General features: G+C 39.8%; 1 protein-coding gene across 4 annotated transcripts in view; it reads right to left on the bottom strand.

Moving 5' to 3' along the window:
- The window catches only part of EPB41L4A (erythrocyte membrane protein band 4.1 like 4A), a 229509-nt gene that overhangs the window by 28210 nt on the left and 176305 nt on the right, over window positions 1-24994 (bottom strand). For 3 of the 4 annotated variants that reach the window (XM_081052913.1, XM_081052915.1, XM_081052914.1), the window contains exons 14-17: window positions 22573-22656; window positions 21238-21351; window positions 12645-12692; window positions 11541-11618 (exon numbers count right to left, since the gene is read on the bottom strand). In XM_081052913.1, coding sequence (XP_080909039.1) covers window positions 11541-11618; window positions 12645-12692; window positions 21238-21351; window positions 22573-22656 — 324 coding nt within the window. The remainder of the gene's footprint in view (window positions 1-11540; window positions 11619-12644; window positions 12693-21237; window positions 21352-22572; window positions 22657-24994) is intronic. The other variant, XM_081052916.1, reaches the window with a different exon arrangement.

The following is a 24994-nucleotide window of genomic DNA, read 5'->3' as shown; positions in this document are numbered from 1 at the left end:
CAGAAGCTTTTCAGTTTCATATAATCCCATTTGTTTATTTTTGTTTTTACTTCCATTGCCTTTGGAGTCAAATTCATAAAATGCTCTTTGAACCCAAGGTCCATAAGTTTAGTACCTATGTTTTCTTCAATGCAGTTTATTGTGTCAGGTCTTATGCTTAAGTCTTTGATCCATTTTGAATTAATTTTGGTACATGGTGACAGATAGCAGTCCAGTTTCATTCTTTTGCACGTAGCTATCCAATTCTGCCAGCACCATTTATTGAAGAGGCTGTCTTTCGTCCATTGTATGTTTTTAGCTTCTTTGTCAAAAATTATCTGTCCATATTTATCTGGTTTTATTTCTGGGTTCTCAATTCTATTCCATTGGTCTATGTGTCTGTTTTTCTGCCAATACCAAGCTGTTTTGATTATTGTAGCCCTGTAGTACAAGGAAAAATCAGGGAGTGTGATACCTCCAGTATTGTTCTTTTTTTTTAATATTGCTTTGGCTATTCGGGGTCTTTTGTGGTTCCAAACAAATCTGATGATTTTTTGTTCTATTTCTTTAAAAAATGCCATTGGGATTTTAATGGGGATTGCATTAAATCTGTATATGGCTTTGGGTAATATGGCCATTTTAACTATGTTGATTCTTCCAATCCATGAGCACGGAATGTCTTTCCATTTCTTTGTGTCTTCTTCAATTTCTTTCAAAAATGTCTTATAGTTTTCAGCATATAAATCCTTCACATCCTTGGTTAAGTTTATTCCTAGGTATTTTATTCTTTTTGCTGCAATTGCAAAAGGAATTGTTTTTTCTATCTCTTTTTCTGAGATTTCATTGTTGGTATATAGGAAAGCAATGGACTTTTGTACGTTGATTTTGTAGCCAGCAACTTTACTATATTCATTGATTGTTTCTAATAGCTTTTTGGTGGAGTCTTTAGGGTTTTCTATGTATAGCATCATGTCATCTGCAAAGAGTGACAATTTAACTTCTTCATTCCCAATTTGGATGCCTTTTATTTCTTTCTCTTGCCTGATAGCTCTGGCGAGGACTTCCAACACTATGTTGAAAAGCAGAGGTGATAGGGGACAACCTTGTCGTGTTCCTGAACGTAGAGCAAAGGGCTTCAGCTTTTCACCATTAATTATGAGGTTAGCTGAGGGCTTGTCGTATATGGCCTTTATTATGTTGAGGTATTTTCCTTCTATACCAATTTTAGTAAGTGTTTTAATCATAAATGGATGTTGTATCTTATCAAATGCTTTTTCTGCATCAATTGATAGAATCATATGATTTTTGTCCTTTATTTTGTTTATGTGATGTATCACATTGATGGATTTGCGAATGTTGAACCATCCTTGTGCCCCGGGGATGAACCCCACTTGGTTGTGATGAATAATCTTTTTAATGCATTGTTGTATTCGATTTGCTAGAATTTTGTTTAGGATTTTAGCATCTGTATTCATCAGAGATATAGGTCTGTAGTTTTCTTTTTTTGTGTTGTCTTTACCAGGCTTTGGTATCAGGGTAATGTTGGCCTCATAAAATGAGTTAGGGAGTACTGACTCTTCTTCAATTTTTTGGAAGAGTTTGAGCAGGATTGGTATTAGATCCTCTTTGAAGGTTTGGTAGAATTCACTGGTGAAGCCATCTGGTCCAGGACTTTTGATTTTGGGAAGGTTTTTGATGACTGATTCAATTTCGTTACTGGTGATGGGCCTGTTAAGATTTTCCAGTTCTTCATGATTCAGCCTTGGAAGGCTATATGTTTCTAAGAACTTGTCCATTTCTTCTAAGTTATTAAATTTGGTGGCATATAGTCCTTCATAGTATTCTTGGATAATCCTTTGTATTTCTGTGGTGTCCGTGATAACTTCCCCTTTTTCATTTCTGATTTTGTTAATTAGTGTCTTCTAGCAATGTTAATTTTTTAATCAGGAAGTCAGCATCGTCAAATATTTCAGAGAGGGCAAACCTATGAGCAAGGCTGAGTGAGGCCTGACTTGGCAAACACACTTTCCCCAGAGGACAGATGTTTAAAAGGAAGCACAATTCATGTACGAGCATTCTCTGCCATGGAATTTAGCAGTTACCTTCATACTCAAACTTGACCCTGATGGTAAGAAATGAAAACTCCTGAGACATGAGCACACAGAGTTCCTGGACCTTGCTAGTAAGAAGAGCTACACCAGAAAGCATCTCAGACTATGGCGTGTACCTTTAACTTTTTGCTAAAAGTCTAAAGTGAGGGTCGTGAAACCCTGTCAGTTAATATCCTGCAACCCACATGTTTCAAAGACAGATGCCCTCTGATGGTGATACTGTTTCATAAATAATCTAACAAGGTGCATTAAAAATGTAAGGCTCATTGGAGAGTCACAACAGAAGCACATCTGCCTGAGTGATGGTGGTGTGGCTGCCTTAGTCAGTAATGACGTTTGAAATTACACCCTTACAAAAGGCCTTGAGTTAATGGTGCCTCATTACAAGAACGAAAGTGTAATTTCTTCCATCGATGAATTGCTCCAGAAAACACAGGTGCTACGTGGAAAGGAAAAATCTTAGCCCTAGAAGAATACTGTAACACACAGGGGCTTAGGAGGCAGGAGTTGATGGTGTATGTATGAGTAAATAGAAATCTTCAGATGTAACCAATGTCTCCTATAATACTTCTGCTTTGTAAGTCCCACTTAGCCTTAGGTATGGGATATACAAGTGGTTTTGCTTCTTTCCTGCTATACTTTAATTTTGATGTTGCAATTTATATTAAGAAGAACAGAAACACTGCAAGCATTATATGGACCTTTTAAAAAAGTCAAAATGTGTTCTCACGCCACAGTCAAGGAAGTCGCAAGGGGGAAAAATGGGTCCATTGTAAAAATTATGTTGGGGATGAATTCATTTTCTAACATTGCATTTAAAGTGAAACTCAAAAATGCTAACTGTCTCTTTCCTGTATCCTTACATGCAATAACCGTGTATTTTATCACATTTTGTCTATTTCCTCATCTATAACTATGGAGAGTTAATAGTTGAGGTAGGAAGCTTAACCATAACACAACTTTTGTGTTTTTAACATATAAAGAAGAGGGTTGCTTCAGAATAGAATATATCTCAATGATGTTTCAGAAAGGAGAATTCTAATATATTTCCTCCATCGCCCACCAAACCTTTCCAGACTATGCATGCAATTTAGATTTTAACTGCATTTGACACTTAATTAAAGTTTGCAAAAGGTTTTGAAGATGAAATGCCATATAATCGTATGATAACAATAATGAAGATAATGACCACTCCTAGTCTCTTCTTTCCGGCCTTCCCAATTATAGTTCTGCCTCTTCTGCAGAATCCTTCAAATTAAATGAATTCTTACACAAATCCCTGTGGGCTTTTCTTTGCCTTCTACCTTTTACCCGGGCAGTTTTGTTCCTAATAGGACCTTCCTTTACACCAGTTCTCAATTCACTTCTCATTCACTGAGATAAACACCATGGTTAAAGCTGAACCTGAGATACCTTACAGAGCAAATGCATAATGAAGCTTCAAGATGGTCTGAGCAATCCACAACGCTCCTGAGTTCCGCCTGGTCTCAACTCTGCTATTAGCTGGGCAAATTGCTTATCTTCTTTGGTCAGGCCTCTGACCAAAGTTTTTTTCATCTACCGAATTACTGTGAAGATCCTTTGCAACTTTCAAAAGCCATGGTTTTCTATTTGGATTTTATTTGCAAGCCAGTTAAGACACATTGAAACAGGGTGGCCGGATGGCTCAGTTGGTGAGAGCGCCAGTTCAATTCCCACATGGGATGGTGGGCTGCACCCCATGAAACTAAAGATTGAAAATGGTGACTGGACTTGGAGCTGAGCTACGCCATCCACAACTAGATTGAAGGACACCAACTTGGAGCTGATGGGGCCCTGGAGAAACACACTGCCCCCCAATAATCCCCAATAAAATTTTTAAAAAGACACACTGAAACAAACCTCTACTCTTCAGCTACAGCACAGCTTTCCAGACAACGGCTTCATATAGTCACTCCATTGCTAATATTAAGCCTGCAGGTCCCAACTGATTGTAGACTTGTGTTTCTCATCAACTGCACTCATTTTTGGATCACCTGCTATAAACCAATCTTTCTTTCTTTTTTTTGCCAGTAGTTTTTCTTCCCTAGGGAAATTTATGTTGGTTCCAGGCATCTGTCAGCATACTCCCTGAAGACCAGCAGGCAAAAAATTCATTTGCTTTTCCCAGCCTTCCCCCTCCATCAATAAATTATTCTTATTTGCTCTTAAAGGTAGCTTCTGTCTCTTCCACTTACTCTTTATGCTCTCCCTACAAAATTGGCTACCTTTGGTGCAATTTCCCTTTCAAACTCCCCGTCTGTTTTCCTAATTTTTCAACATGCTTCGCTCTCAGTAATCTCCCGGCACTCCTCAGTTGCTGCAGCTTTGCACTTCCACGGTTATCTTTGTCAACTTTGATTATGCTCTGGAAGCCCTAAATCATCCATATCAAATGTCTAAATTTTGAGATGATTTACTAAAGTGGAAATTAGAAACCCTTGCAATCTGTAGCATGGTAAACATTATCTGTTTCCATTGGCTTTGTATGAACTGCTCTCTCCAGACCCACAATTTTCACCTTGTGTGCAGCCCTTACCTAAATCAGAAACAGGGCAGGAGGGAATGTTTGCAAGAAAACAGTTACCTATTTTCAGGCTATCTGGAAAAAACGCCCCACTGGTTTAAGCTTGCTATCATCCAAAACACACTTTTTTATCCTAGGGCATGGGAACAATAAAGTTGTTTCATTTTATTTTTTTAAACCACTCTAACAACAACAAAACCCTACCAAAATCATGATCACCTAGATTTGCCCTACTTAGATGTTTTGTCCCTGCTAGTTGAAGTGCCACAGAGGACAGTTTCTTCTTCTTTTTTTTTTTTTTTAAGAAAAATAATCTTTAAGACCTTGCGGAACATATTTAACATATTTAAAACCATCTTAATCCATTATGCAGATACAGATTCTACAAGACATCTACAAGGCAGAAGGAAACAACATTTGTGGCAGTGCCAATTCATGTTAGAAACACTGACATCCTTTTTGTTAAAGGGAGCTGGGTCTCGTTTTACAGATACAAAAGGGACTTCAGCTAACAAGGAGCAGTGCTGATTATTCTCATGAAGCTAATAGTACCTGCCTATGCATGGGCACTTTCTACTTTTCAAAGCACATCCATTATCTCCTGGATGTTTACAAACCTCCTAGCCACAGAGCTCTTCAAAGCAGGGTCAAATGCAACTTCCTAACATAGGCTCCCTACTTCTTTGTTCCGTGGTCTATTGCCCTGGCATGGGCACACGTGGGCACACACACAGCCTCACATACATAACTCATGTATCTGTGATGCAAACATCCCAGAATCAGGGAAAGGTCCAAACAGTCTCCTGTTGCCAATTTACTCTTGTCCTGCTCTTACCCCAGATTCTCTCATGTCTCTTAACTCTCTTAATCCTGGCCAAGCTCCAGAGTTACCTTCACTTTTATGCTTATGCAAAAAAACACCATACTGCTTCTCTGATTCACTGCCCCCTACTCCCTCCAAATCTCCCACTTCAAAATCCTAAAAGCCTAGCCACACATCAAAGCTAATGACTGAGTAATCCACAGATTCTCCCTGGTGAATGCTCAAAGGACTGCTGATTTTCATCAACAGCACAAAGGATGTTTCACAGACTGGTTTCTTTGAATGTGAAGAATGTTTTATTAAGCTCCAGGTATTTTCAGGGACAACTGGTCTGTGAAAGGTAGCATGGCCCATAGGCCACGAATTTAATCAAACTTCTAGAGACAAGCTGGCTGATCCTTCTGATCTTAGGTACAAGATTCAAAATTCTAACTAGTGGAAACTAATACAATCTAATAATATTCATATAGATCATTAACTTCATACTGCCTTGCACTTGGTAGGTTCCCAATCTGATGAATTTAATTGAACCAACTTCCAGAAATCGGTATAGCAAAATGATCTCTACAGAAAATTTAAGCATTTTAGTTTTTAAACCTACCAGTGAACTGAATTACCAATTTCATGTCCCAATATCAATCTGTTCCTTCATTATTTAAATAACAACTGTAACTTTTTTTGGGGGGTCACACAGATACCCCCTTAAGAACCTGACAAAAGCTACAGACCCTATCACCAGAAAACTGGACACATGGAAACACAGAAGTTCACAAAGAAGTTCATCGGGTTATGAGACCCCTAAAACCTATCTATGAATCAGAGGATAAAAACGACTGGTCTAAAAATACAAATGTGTAAAGGTAGGGAAGGTGGAAGAATGGAAGACAGAACAAAAAGAAAAGTGGAAAAAGCTAGAAAGGGGATGGAAGATAGGTGGGACAGGCAAAAAGAAGAGGCAGTAACTACAAAATTAGATCTCATACTGTGTGGTTTTATACACAAAAGTGCTCTCACCTCTTAGATTTCATTTGATCTTTACAGTAACTCATTGAACAAATAGGTCATATTACACCCCACTTTAAAAATGAGAAAATTCAGATTTAAATTGGTTAAAAGCGTTGCCCACTGTGAAATATATCAGTACATGGCAGAAGCAAGATCCTGACCCACTTCATCGTATTCGTCTTTTTTTGCTTTTGTTTTTTTGACATATCATTGACTTCTTTTAAGTATAGATGGAATTCAGAAAAGGCTAAAGAAAGGAAGGAGTAGAAAAGAAGCTAGGGGGAAAAAAGAGAAAGGACCTGGGTGAGGAAAAATAACATGATAGATTAAAAAGGGAGTCCAGAGAATCGAGAAGATGAGGACATAAAGCAGAGGCACTAAGGGGAAAATAAGGACTTTCTGTCATCTTAGATGTTGTAACAAGAAACTGTGTTCTAGCTTCCAGCTTTTTATAAAAAGGGAGTAAAAAACTCTTCTCAAATATCAGAACTGCAATCTTGAGTTCTCTGTCATTTAAGTCATATATTTCCACATCTTTAAGTTCCTTTTCTGGAGACTTTTCACTTTCTTTCTGAGCTGTCTTGTTTATTCATGGCAATTACTGATTTATTATTTATCTTCCTAGACATCTACAGGAGTGGCTTCTGCAACAGGTTGATAGGAAGAGGTCTTTCTTTTGTTTTCTAGTACTTGTTCGTAGAATGTTTTATTTTCTCTCCGTGGCAGTCTTTTTTTCTCTCTCACAGGGTAGTGCTATGTTTTCTCTGCACTATTTCAGCTTCTCACACAATGGTGATTCCCTGGGAGACGGGCTTCTCCTCTGTTAATAGTTCAGCTGGGTTACAGGGCGCAGTGTCCGTGTGGGGATGCGAAGAGCTTTTGGAGTTCCAAAGCTCTTTCTGCACCAGATTCAGAGCCCGTTTGTTTCAGCAGTTCTGTTTACTCCTGCAGGGATCCACCCAGATAGGTTGGGCCAGGGGCGGGGTGAGTTGTGAGAGGTGGCCCAGAGCAATGTCAGCGACCACCACCACAGCCGGTCCTGCTTCCACAGCTCCCTCCCCTTTGCCGGAACTAGTTGGGCTGCGAATCTGTATATGCGGACCACAGTTCTCAGAACAGCAAATATTCTGTTCTTTTGATCTGACACTGCTACTGTTCCACTTCTAGCACAGGGCAGGTGGGGGTGGGGCGAGCTCTGAGAGGGTAGGAGGAGGCGGCTAGTCTCAGTGCCTAAGGCTTCCGTTCTCCGCTCGGCAGTGAGGGCTTAAACCACTGTTTTCAGCCTTCTTCCCTCAGTCTTTTATCCTAGGTCTCTGCCGTGAGCGCTGGGTTCAGCCATGTTCTATGCTGCCCCCTCAGCCCTGTGGGCCATAAGCGGAGCCCTAGCAGTCCGAGTTCTTCCTTGTTTTGCAGCTGCGGGAGTTCCGGGATGCAGCGAGCTCGGAGCACTGAGCTAGGTCTGCGCCCTGCACCCACACAGCTCCATCTCTGCACTTCTCCCTTCCCTCCTCCCCCCACTCCCGCGATTCGCCCACCTTTAGGTGAATTCAGTAGTGGGCCTCTTCGTCTTGCCTGTCTGCTGTGCAGGAAGTCCTTTGTGGAGTTACTCTTGTTCGATTAGTTGTAAATTCCATGGGAACTTTACAGAGGCTCACCTCATGCCACCATTTTGATGACCGGATCTCAAACATCAAAATTTAGAAAACTGTAGGATACTCATCCAGATGATGAAAATAGTAAAGAAAGAACAACTAAAGTGGAAAGGGGTAAACAAAGACATAAACCAATTCCCCCCGAATAGGAGGAGGCTGAGGAAACCATGGTGTTGGAGGAAACCATGTAGAATAAAACCCTATAGTTAATGCACAACTGACCAAGGAACCCTCAGACATGTCAACAGGTCTGGACACAACGGTGAGAGAGGGGGTACTTATCTACAGTGACACTTCTCAAAAACTGAAACTATTCCAGGACACTTGTTTCTATAATATTAGCCTTCCAGACTTGATGTGGATTATGACTTTGTTTTTAATGGTTGTTAGAAGCCACAGCTACTGCTTTGGATAAAGTTGATTTGTAAACGTTGCTTTACCTTTTCCTTCCCCTCAAACAAAATGAGAGGTGTTTAAATTGTTATCCATGACAATGGCAAAGCCACTTAAGCTCCAATGGGTAGACTTTGTGAAAAGAGTATTTCTACAGAGTGGCCAAAACTTAACAGGAAAGATGTCCTTATGTTTGAAAACAAAACAAAACAAAACAAAAACAATCCAGCAGGAGGAGTAGCAAAGAGAACAACATCCTCAAGACCTCACCCAATCCCCAGAAAGTAAACCCGTCTGACTGTCCAGAGTTCCACTGGACAGACACATCATAGGCTTCAAACCAGAATTTGAAAAGCAAATCTGCACAGTCTTTACCCCTCTGCCTAAGGCTCCAGGTCCCAATGGGAGATGGGCAAGCAGGGTGTGTGGTGTGCAGGCTCTGGTTTTGAAAGTGATGAAGCATCCAGGGTTGAATTTAGAGGGCTTGCTAGCATGTTCAAGATGCAGCTTGTCCCATTCTAGAGTTACAAGAGTCCTTTAATGAAAGCACGGAGGATGCTGTGGAGAGCTTGGCTCGGTCACACTGTCGCTGACATACGGGAGGACAGATGAAGTTGAAGAGATGCATTCTCTCCCCGAAAACAGAGGCTTTTGCACAAGGAGCAAGTCAGATATCAGGAGACACCCCCTGATCACAGACAGAAGACATTGGGACATGTAGCAGGGCTACAGTTTAAATATTCAGACCTAGGCATCCTGATGCAGAATGAGTGGGTTCTGACAAAATTTAATAATGAGGTGGAGGGGTTAGGGCAGCATGGCATAATAGGCAAGTGGCACCCAGAGGCAGTCATGTGTTTGCAGCCTCTACCTGCACTCACTGTCGCCTGCTGCACGAGAATTTTCAGGAGTGAGGACTAGAACTGGAAGACAAACATATTTCTTCCTCTGCTCACTTTTTGCTATGCCCCTAAGAGCTAGACTCTAGACCTTACCTTCTGCAGACACAGGCAACTTATGAAACCCTAGAGCAATATTTCTGCAGGTAAGAATAAATGAGTTTGAAAGCCTTTGTGTCAGCGCGTATTTGGAAAGTGATTTCTCTTTAATAGCCATACAAAATGCATTAGCATTTAAACATTCAGAACCACCATCATTCTAACACATACTACTTATACAATACAAAGAAATCCAACCTAAAAAATTGTTCATGGGGAGGGGTGGGGGTGAAACTATTGAGGGAGAAAACACATACAAAGAATCCTGAAGCCAATGCAACTAGATCAGTAATGAGCTATTGAAGGATTTGTTGGCAACCTTGACACAGTGTTTCATTTTGAACAGCAAATGTCATCATGGGCACACCCCTTGTCCCCCCACCAAAGACACTGTTTTTAAACAGCCCACCTTCTGAGAAGTTGAGACCAGAGTACCTATGAGCACAACTTAGAATACACCAAGCCAAACAGAAAAATATTTGTTAAGATACTGGCTTGATCAATCAGTCCAGATGCGGGGGGGGGATTAGTTGTTTGCTTGGCTTTGTTTTGCATTGTTTGTGCAGATACTGACTTTTAGAGCAGGAAGAGGGCACTCAGGGAGAGCTGCCCTCCACACTTGGGGTTTTACAGATGACGAAACTAAAATAATTGCCTTGAGAAGAGTGTCATAACACACCTCTATGTAGTGTGAATTCAGCCCCTCAGAAGGCTCCACAGAGAAAGCTTTCCTAAGAAAATGGTCCACTGTCACAATGCTGTCTGGACTATTATTACACAGGCTTTGTAGTTAGAGAGGGAGGCTGATTCAGTGTGTGCCAAGCACAAGGGCTCCAAGCACGAAAGAAGGACCTTGAAGATTATCTCATCCAAGTTCCTCATTTTACAGGAGAAAAAGACGACCCAGAAAAGGAAAAGCAAAGAGAGCAGAGTGTCACATCAGGTGAGAGCAGGTTTCCAACAGTAACACCACTGACATATTTTTGGACCAGATAGTTCTTTGTTGTGGGGGGCTGGCCTATGCATTGTAGGATGTTTAGCAGCTTCCCTGGCCAGCAGCATCCCCCCACCCAAGTGTGACAACCACAAGTGTCTTAAAACAATATCAAATATCCTTACGGGGTGGAGGGGGAGGACAAAATTGCCCTCAGGGTAGAACCACTGGATCAGAAACTGGTCCAACCAGCAACCAAATCCCTCTCACTCCCAACCTGGTGCTCTTTCACTATTTGAACACTTGTTTTCAAGTATATTGTAACCAGGGAGAACTGATTAATGCATTAAGACATAACTAGTACTGGGGAGGCAGGTTTGCTCAGTTGGTTAGAGCGCAGTGCTCTTAAAAACAAGGTTGCCAGTTCGATCCCCATATAGGCCAGTGTGAGCTGTGCCCTCCACAACTAGACTAAAACAACTACTTGAATTGGAGCTGATGGGTCCTGGAAAAACACACTTAAATTTTTTTTAAAAATACATAACTAATACTGATTCCATGTCAAATGATGTTATTTACAAGCTCTTAAAAATGAGTCTTAAAGATATGAACAACTGACTACATTTCCCTACCTAATTGTGTGTGCCAGACATGAATAGAAATACATATTTGCATGGACCTATACATGAAGTTGAAACTGTGGAATCTATGAAACAATGAGTCTCTTGTTTTGGGTTGGGTAAAATATAGTAATGTCATGTTAAAAGACACTCCAGGGAGAAATCCCTCTACCAGCAGTAAAATTTCTTACCACCCTTAGACAAATTCAATACACGTTGCACCTAAATACAGATTATCTTTTTTTTTTTAATTAACAAGAAGGAACCTCATTGTCGAGTTGTTTAATCATCTTATTATAAAGATAAGAAACTCAGTTCAAAGAGCCGAGGTTTCCTAAAATACTTCAAAGTACTGCCAGATTCCTTCTTAAACACAGATGAGAAAATCAGGCTTAAAAATAAATTAGGACACCCAGCTTTTACCACCGACAGCAGCCTCTGATTTTGGAGTTCCATTTAACTACAATATTCCAATATTACCTGTTTCTCTTTTTCCGGTGTTCTCTATTAGAATTTTCTGATTCACTACCACTGCTTGTGTTACAGCGTGAGCGCGACCTGAAGACAAAATAAGGGAAAAAGAAAAACCCACGTTTATGATAAATGAAACATTTCAGAAAGGTTCACGTTGGTTCTTTGGAATGAATTCTATAGTACAATTACGAATCTGAGCATAAGTATTATCCCTCCCCCAGTCACTATTTCATAATTCAGTCAGACATCTGGAAGAGTCTAAAGAAACATGAAAGGAGATTAAGGTAAATGTCTCCATACTCCCAGCAAGGACCACAACATCAAGCACTTCCAACAGAAGTCTGACATGACAAAGCGATAAGCCCATAGGGTGGACTAAACATGGACACAAAGTCCTGTCACACTGTCAACCCCCCACCCCACATCGGGAGAAGTACAGTTTATTTCCCTTCCCTTGAATTTGCCCAGGTCTTATGGCTGATTTTTATCAATAGAATGAGGTGGAAGGGATACTCTGCCAGTTCCTGGACTCTCTCTTAACAGGGCTGAGAGCTGCTTCCTCCCAGCCACCATATAAAGAAGCCTAGGCTAGCCATGGAGAGAGGGAGGCCTCAGGCCCCCAGCCACTCTGCCAAGACACCAAACATGATGGAGAAAGGTCTCGACTAATCCCACCTCAGCCACCATCTGACTGCAGCTTTATCTGATACTAGCAAGACTAGTTAAAGAACTGCCTGTTCAATCAACAGAATTATAAAAGAGATATATGGTTGTGATTACTTGAAAAGCCACCAAGTTTGGGGGTGGTTTTAATGTAGCAATTAATAACCGAGAAAGCTCCTCTAAGATACAAAGGAGTAGAAAAAAAGAAAATGGTAAGGATGCTACAGAATGGAAGACTGAGAACCGGATGAAGCCAAAACTGGTATTAGAAAGTTAAAAAACAATTTTATAATACTCTGAAAGTAGCCAGTAATAAAACAAAGAAAAAAAATGCCCTACTCTTGCCTCAACTCTGAGCTATGCTAATCTGCTAATCCTTCCTCCCTCTCCCCGACTCTCCTGTTCCAATTTTGGGTCTCTCTCTTTTTTTTTTTTTTTTTTTTTTACCTCCTCCTTTGCTTTAGATCCGAGTCTTCACCACTGTTATGGACTTTCCTATAGGGAAAAACACAAAACAAAAACAAAAAACAAAAAAACAAACAAGGAAGACATTCAAGAAAATGAAAATTAGCAGCTGGCTTTTGAAAAGCATACCAAAATAAGTTCCACTTCAGTTGATGCATATCTGTTATGTATTCATTTGTTCACTAAACATTTAAGTCACACATACATTCCAGGCCCAGAAATATAACCTAACACCAACTGGCCTCAAGAAGCCAGCAATCTACTGGGGGCTGCAAGCAGTCTATAAATAACAATGCGCACCATGTCTGTTAAATTCCATTCATCCAATGATGGCATTAGTCTGCAGTTCCTAGGTCTGTGATTTACCAGTCGCATTCTGCTATGACTTGATGTCAGCTCTCATTCGGATGTTCTGTCCAGCACCCTGGCCTCCCAGTACTTCTCTTTTTTTCCTAATAAACTCACCATCATGCAGCAACCCACACCATGGTCACACTCTAGACGTTACCTACAGGAACCATCTCCAAACACTCTGCTTTCTCACCACAATCTCCTCTCCTTCCTGCTTGCCACTTCTGTTTACCTTCAAATAGCTTCGACATGGCATTCTGGTGAAATGTGCGGCTCTGGAGTCAAACAGCCTGACCGTGAACCCCTTCTCCTCTACTGAAGAGTTGTGTGATTTAAACACATTACTTCTCAGTTTTACTACAACCTCCTACAAAGAGTTGTTAGGAGGATAAAATGAATTATACATTTAAAACGCATAGAATAGGACCTGGCCCATTGTAAGCACTCAATGTATGTTAGCTATTACTATTATTGCTTATTCAACCACTTCCATTCTATCTTCCTTTCACCTCCAGAAGACTGCTTGTCTATGGACCTTGCAACTTTCCATCAGCTCCTCACCTTTCTCCTTTCCTGACTCACTGTAGATTCCTGTCATCTCAGTAACATGCATGCCAGTACTCAAATCTTCCTCCAACTCTCTGATTTGTGTTCAGTATTTTTGGCAAGACCCCACACGTGGCTAATCCAATTATCCAGGTTTCTGAGCTGGCCCTCAACAGCTGGCTGAAGAGTACCAGACAGAGTTACACAAAAAGCATATTAGTTACACTAGAAATTCATGTTCATAAGCCACAGTGGACCCACAACATGGCCCAGCAATCCTACCACCCTTCTCTGATCTAGGTACTCTTGCTGCAAAGCAGTTTTAAACTCTTTTCACTTTGCAGCCCTCTGATACACTGTACCTCTGCTTCAGCAGATGACTGTTTTCTCCTTCTCTCTCCTTCTAAAGAAAAAAGTGGCCATCAGATGGTAATTCTTTCATCTTCCTGGCACCACAAATAAATTTTACCAGCATCTCCCTCTCGTGTTATTTACAGATCTGTCCTTACAACTAAGGTCAGTCCCTCTGCCTGTGCTATGAAGGTCCCATCACCTCTGGTCTTCTCAATGACTTTCATTAAGTACCCTCCTACCTCTCATACATTCAACTTGTCCTCATAGAAAATTCTGTTACCAGCTTTTCACATTCTCAAGTCTCTCCATTTTAAACACACACACACACACACACACACACACACACACACAGACACACCCTACTTGACTCCACACACCCCCTTCATCTTCTGCCCAGTCTCTCCTTTATCATTCAAAGCCAAACTTCACGAGAGGTGTCTAAGCCCCTTGTCTCCATTCCCTTTCTCTTTATTATATGCGCCTTCACACTCTGGTCAGGGCACAAACAGCTCCTTAATGCCACCATCATAACTTACATTCCCCCATTTCCTCAGTACACTTACATCAAATAAATAACTTGTTATGTCTCCGTCCTTACAGCAAATTTCTGGATAACTATTTAGTATAAACACAACTATGAAATATTGTTCACAGATAATCTATATAGTGTTCGAGAAATACAATTCTATTCTTGCACAGGTTTTACAATTTTCTTAGAGATGAAAATTGCCTAGTTTTCTATGTAGCTATTGGTTGCTTAGTTTTCTTTGTGCTTATTACTAATTCTTCATCTAAACTCTCTGAAACAGCTGCAAAACCCCTCCCGAGATGGATGAATACTCAAATAATTTACAAGTTCCATTTACATCCCTCCTGAAGCCCTCTGGCCGCAGGCTCTCATCTGGACGGTCTCTTGTCTAGGACTTTGACAGATGTCACTTTAATTAGCTCCCTTCACCATGATCCAGGGAATTCGTTTTACTTCTTTGTATGATGAATACCATATTTCTAGGTCTCATGGCTTCTTGTCGCAGTTTTGGTGGAACGTAGCTTCCAGTTGTTAACAGGGAAAATTTGCATGGCAGGAACATCTTTTGAGGAATGGAATTTTTTAAAATCTATTTATTCTATACATATAATTATAATTTATCTGGGCATAAAAATCCTAAATTCAAAATAATCTTCCTTCAGCATTGTGAAGTCAATGTTTCATCTTTTTTTCTCTCTGATATTGCTGTTAAGTAGTTCAATGCCACAATTCTGATTTGTTACCATTTGTGAATAGCTTTTTTCTTTCTTTTTCCCCTCCATTGCTCCCCCACTCCAAGTTTTAAAAATTCTTTCTTAATCTGTAATGTTCTGAAATTTAATTAAATGGATGTTGGTATGGATCTAATTTTTCAATCTATTATACTAAGCTTAGTGGGTTCTCTATAAAGTTGGATCATTCAGTTTTGGAATATTTTCTTGTATTATTTCTGTAATAGTTTCCTCTCCTTCATTTTCTGGGGGTTTTGCCTTAGAATTTTCATTCATTGAATGTTTGATATCCAGGTTTGAAAATTTGTTATCCTTATTTCCATATACTTGTTTTGTTTTTGTTGTACTTTGGGGAAGGTTTCCTTAACTTTATCTTCCAACCCTTCCACTAATTATTTTAAATTCTGCCACATTAATTGAAAGTCTAAGAACTCTTACTCACCCTTCACTTTTGATATCAAATTTTTCATTGTTCCAAAGATGATAATTATACTTTACACATTTTTTTCTTATATGGTCTCTATTTCCTGGGAGTCCTCCACCCACACATACAAAATTCCTAAATATTTGTTTCAGTCTTTGGCTTTCCAAACCGAAGTTATCCTCAAATGACAGGTGATTACAGCTCTCTCTTCATATTTAAGCATTAGGCATAAAGAAACACAGAAACTTCTGGATGGCGAGCATGTTAACAGACGGCTCCACTCTCATGTGGAGCAAAACAATATGGGTAGTTTCAACCATTTCATTTGAGGATCCTTTGAAAGTTGGCATCTGTAGGTTTTTTCTCTTGTATCTGTCTATTTCTTACAATGAGATTCCCTAATCTCATGCCTGGGAGATATGAGCCTGGCTTCTAGCATTCTGGGAATGAAGAGAGAAGGGAACCATTTAGTAAGCAGAATTTTCACTCTCTTGATTTTTTTCCCCTATGGCCACAATTTCTCTCTTTTACAATGCTAATCCCCTTCAACTAAGCTAGATAAATGCTAGAGTTTCTCACAGCTCTGTCTTTGTCTTTGCATTCTATCTAAACTATTTAAACAGCCCCACCTCTATTTCTTATTTCAGTTAACATCTTTAAGAAATTTGTATTTCAGTCCAGACAGCTAATCCAGCTCCTGATTTATATCCAACAATCCTTGTGACTCCTACACTTGAACTTCTCAAAGGTACCACAAATTCAACATAAACAGTTGTCCCTTTCAAACCTGTAATGTCCCGGTGATTCTTATTTCAGAGCATCACACTTTAATCCATGAGACTGTACAAGGCTAAATTTCATTCTTGACATCCGTTGCTCCTCCACCATCATACTGATCCTTCCAGCCCTATTGATTTTACCTCCCGATGGGTCTTGAAACCACTCACTTCCATATCACCACTTTGCCTCTAGCTCCCATTCTCTTTGGCCAGGACTCATATGATAGACTCATATGATAGTCTGCTCCATGGTCTGTTTCCATCCTCTTCTACCTTTCTCCATTGAACAGTAAGGATCATCTTAACACTATAAACGTGACCTTGTTGTCACCCCTTTTAAAAACTACTAGTCTAATGACCAAAATCCTCAACCAGGCTCAGGCGTGTAATGAGGTCGGGCCCCATCTTTCTCTCTGGGCTTATTTCTAACACTTTTCTATTCACTCTCAATGCTTGAGCAACCCTGGCCTTTTATCATTTTCATGAATTCTCCCCTCTCCCATCCATCCCAAGGCCTCTACAGAGGCTAGCCTCACTACCTCACTTTGCTTGCTCATCTCAGATTCCAGCTCCCGCATCCAGCCTCAGGGAACCCTCCCAACCTCCTTGACCCAGCAGCTCGGCAAAACTTCCCATAATAGCGCTGGTTACACAGGTGTTTGGATGGTAAAAAATCATCAAGCAGTTATTCTCATGTGTAATTTTCTGTATGCATGGTAGGTTTCCATAATTTTTTTAAATCCCCCTAAGCATAACTCTCCTTCAAGAACATATAAAAGTCATAACTACACATGTATTTTTGTGATTTGTATATTTCTTCTCCAACAAACTGTAAGCTCCCAAAGGGCAGAGACTTTCTCTAGTGCTATTTCACACAGAGTCTGGCATAAAGCAGGCACTCAATAAATATTTTTCAGTGTAAAGATGAGTGAGGATAAAAATAAATTATACTGCCAGAAAGTATGCTGGCTTTCTTTTTCCAGAACAGGAATGCTTACACAAGTAGGCTTCAGGGTCTCCATGAACCTTGAAAAATCCATGGAAGCTGTATGTGTATCTCATTATGTACCCCCCGCCCCCCCCCCGGAATGAATTCTATCACCCAAAAAGGTTAAGGACCAATGTTCTAGATTCTGCCAAAATTTGACAGATGTATCTATCTGACAAACAACTGGCAAAATGTGAAATCTTGATATCTTTTGCAAAACATGTTATCCTGGCATCCATTACAAAATAGAATTTCCTATTATTAAATTTAACTTCCTTGAGATTCTTCCATGCTGATGACAAATCTCAGTTTTAAATGTCAGAATTAATCCATCTATGTAGGGATTTGTGCCCAGGGGCAAGGTAAATATGTGTGAAGATAAAACAAGACTGACAAGGACAGAGACATTTATTTATAAGCTGTTTATAGTGACAAGAGACAAATAATGAGCTTTAGCTCTTCCACAGTAATGGCTAGTCTCCTCAAAACACACATGCCAAATAAGAGATCTTTCAAGTGACACACAGAACCAGACAGAAGGCTCTGTGGCTGCTCAGACCTAAATCAAAATGGTCTTTCTCCTGGATGGTGCCAATGAAAGGATCCTGTAACCACTCAACACAATTACTTCTCTGTATTTCACAGGGAGCCAACAGAAAATGTATCTCAACACAGAAGCCATTAAGTCTGGATTTGAGAATGTATATGCTCCAAACTATTTCAAGCATTTAGTTTGAAAAAAAAATAATGTGAATTTTGGTATATTTTAGCAAAACTTGATAAATTCATTTTTTAACATATTAAAATCAAAATGACCATCTACTCAACATGTGTTATTACTTTATTTAGGGAATGATGACAAAGTACATTAATAATTAAGTTTGAAAAACTGTAAAAAACCTATATAATAATAATCATAAAGTGCTAAATTCTCAATATATTTATTGATTGTCCCTACCCACCCTCCCCCCACAACACACATGTACACACAAATGCACATTAAAGCATTTCCTAGTGGTGTTGTCCAAGCTGAACCACTCCTTCATAGCAGAGGAGGGCAGAAAATCTTTCCCCCTGCCTTATTTAAATGAGGTTCATTATCTCTGCCTTTTTCAGATGTAGGGACCTGAATCCAAATTTCAGATGTGTTACAAAGGACAGTTATCATCATGTACCCGAGCCTCAGTTTTCTCATCTGTTAAAGTGAGATGACCATGCTGGGCCAGGCACTTTCCATTAGTACTCAGATCCGTCCCAACCCATCTATCACCTTCCTGGGACTGCCAAGACTAGACACCTGAAAATGACATTTTTCTGGACTCTTTTGCCAACTGGGTTCCACTTAGAGTCACTCAGGTGAGATTTAAGGCAGGAGAAGAGGGGAAGCAATTGTGTTTCTGGCAGTAGCTGTGGCATCCATATTGCACACCTGAGAAGTGGGGGGGTCCGCAGTGTTAGCTATGGTGGTGGTACCTCCAGCAGTGGGAGCCAAGAGTCATGCCTACAGTGCTGCTGCCAAAAGCCATGTCAACAGTAAGCACAGCCTCATGAGGGCCAGCTCAAAGGCAGAAGCAGCTCTGGATGTCTGGGGAACAGCCTCTTCTCTCCTTTGATTCCTCCAGCCCAAGGTCAGTACAGTATCCAGATCTCAGAGTTGCACCACTTCCTGTCTTTTGTTCCTCCAATCCTACTCACATTTGTGCACCAAAATTCCCTGCATTAAGCCCTCTCTGCTAAAAATGCCTACTGACTAAATGATACAAATGCTGATTTGCATGATTATTACCATGTTTCCCTGAAAATAAGACCTAGCCAGACAATCAGCTCTAATGCGACTTTTGGAGCAGAAATTAATATAAGACCCAGTCTTATTTTACTACATTTTATATCTTATGTGTTTTATATCTTATTTTACTATATTTACCGGGTCTTATATAATGTAATGTAATGTAATGTAATGTAATGTAATGTAATGTAATATAATATAATATAATATAATACTGGGTCTTATATTAATTTTTGCTCCAAAAGATGCATTAGAGCTGATTGTCCAGCTAGGTCTTATTTTTGGGGAAACAGGGTATAAGGATCAAATGAGATAATATTATATAGCAAGCAATTTGCTCAGTACTTGAGACAGGATAAATACCAACTATTATTCCACTGTTCTGTCTCATCATTGTTGGTCATGATTTATCTCCCCCTTTTCAGTTCTACTAGGTGAAGGTGATATAGACCTTTTTCTTCTTAACTATCAAAGGACTTCTGTGAAGTTGCACCTGGTTTGAGGAAGGTGGGGAGGAAGATTCTGGGGAAAATGGCAGAAGTAGGAGTCAAACAGGCATGGACCAGCAAGTAAGTATAAACGAGGGCATAGAAGAAAGAAGGGCTTCTGCCTCCCAGATCCTCAGTGTATATAAAAAGAATCTTGATTGTTATCTGAGAACAGGACCAGAGATTGTCATAAATGTCACTTACAAAACACTACTTATGTAGGTAGCCAAAGTAAAACATCCTGTAAGAATGTAAGCCCCCATCCTGTAACAATGAAATGAATTTCACTGGTAAGTCATTTCTAGGTCTTCTTCTCTTAGATCTGTCACTTTGCGCAGGCTGCTTTGCAAAAAGAGTCCAAAACTTCTAAATATAGACTTTAAAAAAAATTAAGTACATGTACGTACGTACATACACAACACACACACACACTCACACACACAAATATAATAATCACACAAACAATGTGATGTGCTGAATAAAAATGGGATTCATTTTCTCTGTGCTTTGAAAGGGGTTTTACTCACAGTGATGCAATGATATCAGTCTAGAGAGCGAGTACGTCGCCTCAACTAAGATATATCTATAAACATGGTTTTGTCTTCTCAGGTCAAAACATTTAATATCTTTTATACATTAATATGTGTCATTAATATAATATATGCTAAGTTATAATGTATTACACATGCTATGGGGTGGGGAATGCCAAAAAATATATACACATTTAAAGAGATGTTATCTATGTATTACTTTTTGAAATTGAATTGAATTACGGTAGCAACGTGTAGTATGACTTTCGCTCAAAAGATGGCATTAATCAAATGAGTGCTAGCGTCACCATGTGACAGGCAGGACAGTCAAAGAAAATGGCGGAAGCACAGTCATCATCGAGGAGTTGCAAGACCATTTTGAAGTGGTATTTGAAATTGGAGAACGTTGTGGAAGTACAACAATGGAGGCATGAGTATGCAATAGAACCTCCAACATGCCTAACAATTGCACGCGTCTGTGACTAAGTCGGAGACGCACGATACTGTGTGTGATGTGCACAAGGGAAGATCCTCACACAGCAACAAGTCCTGCTTCTTCTGCTGGGGTGTTGGAACACTTTACACGCTCACCATAGAATCTACCAAACAATGTTCACCGTAATCAGAAGGGTCTGGGTGCCGATGGTAACCACTTTGAGCACCTCTTGTAATTGCAGAAGTCAAACGTGACTTGTTACTGGTATATATTGAGTATTACAATTTTAATACAGTTTTTTCCTTTCTTAAAATGTGTATATATTTTTTTGGCACCCTTTGTATATAATATTTATTGTTAAAATACAGTTTTATACATATTTTTAACATCAGTCTTAATTACAATACAGAAAGCAAGTTCTTGTCAATACTCCTGAAATGATTCTCTGAAACCTTCACTGTTTAAGGAAATGCTTCAGGATCCCTAGCTTCTTTTAGCTCAAAGACCATGAGCTTTCTGTTTACTTGGGGACACAAACAGCCATGATATTATGAGAATAAACTGTGAGAAAAAGTGACCGGGACTCAGGGCTTCTGTAGAAAACTAAAAGCAGAGGGGCGGTGCTCAGCTTACCTTCTCCTGGTTGGCTGTACAGAGTCATTGTCGCTCCCACAGGAGGGGTTTCGGCGGCGCATGTAGGGAAACTTGGGGGATTTTGTACGGTCATTGGGAGAATTGTAGAGTCCACTGGAGTGGGAGAGGAATGGTCAATAACGCCTACAGAGGTCCTGGAGGAGCAAAGGCCCTCACCCTAAGCATGATGCTTCTAGGAAAGTGGTCATAACTATATAGTTGGTACTTGCTAAGGGAATACTGGGTCGGGGGCACACAGTTCTCTTTGCTGACAAGATACATTAAAAAGAAAAGAGGTAAGAGCTGGTAAAACAAATCATAAAAGTTACTATTTTGCAAAAATGGCTTTGACCTTCAACAGTAAGAAACAAGCAGACACAAATAATAGCAAAAATAATAACAAACTGCCTTTATGATAAACCTACCACATGCGAGGTGCTAGCCCAGCTGAAAGCCTTGTATTCATTACCTTAGTTAATCTTCATATAATATTCAATATACATTCAACCCTAAGCACTGCAGTACAATTATTAGGCCCATTTAAAAAAAAAAAGAAAACAGAAATACAGAATGTGTAATTAAGTAGCCCAAACAAAGTAGCTGGAAAGTGAATTTGAACCCCTGGGTGATCATACCTGAAACCACTATAACTATATAGCCAGTAAGTTATAATGCAGGTCTGTCCTTGGTTTGGTAGTAATGAATAAAAGAAACTGAAATATATATACCGGGGGTGCCCCCCAAAATGTACACATTTTAAGAGATGTTATCTACATATTACTTTTCAAAGTTGAACTGAATTACAGTAGCAATGCGTAGTATGACGTTCATTCAAAAGATACTGGTAATGAAATGGATGCTAGCATTATCCTCTGCATTACAATTTAATACAGTTTTTTCCTTTCTTAAAATGTGTATACATTTCTTTGGCACCCTCTGTATATATGGAACAAAGGTCTTCTGGAATCACTATTTACTTAGTTTTACACTAAAGTTTTCATAAGAACTACGAAATTAGAGAAATTATCATTAGTATATTTCATTTAGAGTTTTCAGAAATATATTATCTTTCTATAAACCATCTCAATGACGTTCCAAAGCAGTTTCTTAATATATACTAGCTCTCCTTTCTGTCTTTCCAACAGAGAGTTTCACATTAGGACACATCCTGTTGATTTCTACTTCAGAAGTTCCCGGTCACGCTGATTTAGGAATTTGACTGCCTCGTCCAGAGCATGACCCGCCGCAAAGCAGTTGGATTCCATTATCTGACAGAGGCACAATGCTAACCCCTTTTCAATTGTTCTCCTTCAGAGAAACAATGCTTCTCTTTACCTCTGGGGGCCATTCTCTTCCCACGGTGCATGAGATTTGCTTCTTTGGGTATCAGGGCTGTTTTCATTCTTTGATTTCTTAAAGCTTTAATCAAAAAAATAAAAGAAGTATGAAAAACAAATTAGCTAGAAAATGAAAGTTACATACTTATTTCTTCAGTAAAATTATTTAACAAATGTCTACAAATGTGTGTGTTTTATTTATATCTATGACTCGTTCCATTCCAAAAAGAATATGAAGTGGATGCTTAGAAAAATACACGTCTCCAGCAAGTATTTTTGAGTCTTTTCCCTCCCTCTTTCTTTCTACTTTTACTGCTTTAAAGCAACAGAAGCCAGGTCATCCATTGTTTCAAAACTTTTAAGAGAGTCCACCTGCAGGACAGGAAGCGAGAGCAACCGAAAGGCAAGAAAAGAAGAAAGTTGACAAAGAAAGCAAGCTGGGGTGTCCAGGCTGGTGAGGCTGGCTCCCTTTTCAGCAGTGGTCAGAGACCCCCTTGCTCTGGACTCGGGTCTTAATCTGTGCAGGCCAATCAGCTTTGGGCAGGTTTAGGCGACCCACACTGACCTTCCCCTGCCCCCAGTTTCCACCAGATCTTGGCATCATCCTTCCAAATCAGAATGACTTTCAAATGCTATTTCCTGACCCAGTATCGTCTTTCTGCCCAAAGAATGTAGGTAGATATAACTGAGTTGTTATTCAATCACAACAAACTGTTTTAGAAACACAAGGGAGCCACCAGGAAGGGACTCATTAGAAGCCTTCGTCACCAATGGGGGTGGGAAAGGGTGTCACCTCTCATTTCCCCCATAGTCTCAGCTTCTGAAAAAGATACTAGCACTACTTAACTCCTAATCCACTTTTAACCCTGGCTTTTTGAGGAATCCGCTACATAATTGTCCTCTGAACGCGGTCACAGCAGGCTTCTAACAGCCAAGAAAGAGGAGAGAGAAAAAACTGATAAGGTTCTTTCAAAAAATGAAAATAAACTTGTACCCTAGCATATTATAATCATACAGGAATGTAAGGTTAAAAAATATATTTGACAAAAAGCACGTAACACATAGTATTAGTAGGTAGTTGTAGGTTTCACAATATGAACAATATGCTATTTTTATAAAGGTTAAAAATCTTTGGAATATCAAATTTCCAAAGTAAAAGCTTACTTTTGAAATGAGGAAAAGTAATAAACATGGTAGATATTTAATACAACAGTAAAAAGTGTCCATACACTTGCGTGTGGTTAGTGTGTTTAATCAGAAAGAAAAGAGATTAGGAAATGGAATAGCCAGATGAAAGGGAATTAGGAGAGTAGGCGCAAGTTAAAGAACAATTAAATCCTGGGCAGCAAATTACCTGCATTGACTCCGAAAGCTATTTCTCATCTACAGCCTGAGTGGGAAAATTCTGGCAGCCCTTCAGGTATCAGTCCAGTTGGCAAGGATGCAGTTACAAAGGAGACTGAACTGCTTCTATACATTCTAAGAAGCTTGGGATCTGAATTTCATGGAAGATTACTGTTCTTATGTTGGATTTACCATAACACACCCTGTACATACAGATTAAGCTGACTCTGCCCACAGCTGTGAGGCTGACGAAGAGAAGCACAGTAAGCTAACGTGTATGTAAAGACAAAGAACTTGGCATTCCAAAAAGAGAATAAGTACAGGGAGTGTTCTGGAACTAAGCAAAAGAGAATGTAGTCAAAACCCTGGGGGAAAACACTGCAACTCTGAGAATCCTCACATCTTCTAATTATTTTGCTGAGAAATTATAAACTCCATTTCTCCAAGTAATCACAATCCAGCCAAATGAAGACACCGTAATTTACTAACAAAAGATGGAGTAGATGATCTAAGGAGTCTTTCAAGGTCATGTATTTCTGACAGCTCAGACTTCTCCATCCCGTGTGGGGAGCAATCTCTAGAGAGAAAGTGAGCCGATGAAAGCTGCTCATTGTACATCTAAAATGCCAGTTCCACGAACATAATTGGAGATAGGAAAAAATGACACGGAAATAGTGTCTTAGAGAACAAGGCTGATCTTTCAGGGAAACAATCCATGTAATATATTAAGAGAAGGTCTTTCTGTTGGGGAAGGGTGCTGGGAAAATTGATGCAAAGGACCATGACAACTCTTCATACATATGCAATCACTGACTTCTGAAGCCCTGCGCCTCTAAATGCTATAAACCCTCTTTCCAGGGCCACAGTTCAGTGCACCGCTGTAATGAACACAGTACATTAAACATGAGTATCATCTACTTTATTTCACAGGTCCCTCTGAGTTAGTCCATTATACCATGCTATTGTAAAAAATCACACTGAATTTTCACTTGGCTGCCAAGAACGCAGGGCACAGGCTATCTTTCAGTTCACTATGTTCTGACAACAGGAACATTTCCTTCAAATGACAGCGGTAG

Source organism: Rhinolophus hipposideros, assembly GCF_964194185.1.
Source record: "Rhinolophus hipposideros genome assembly, chromosome: 7".
NCBI classification, from domain to species: Eukaryota; Metazoa; Chordata; class Mammalia; order Chiroptera; family Rhinolophidae; genus Rhinolophus; species Rhinolophus hipposideros.
Note: the sequence above shows the minus strand (reverse complement) of the source record. Positions and strands in the feature narration are given on the sequence as shown.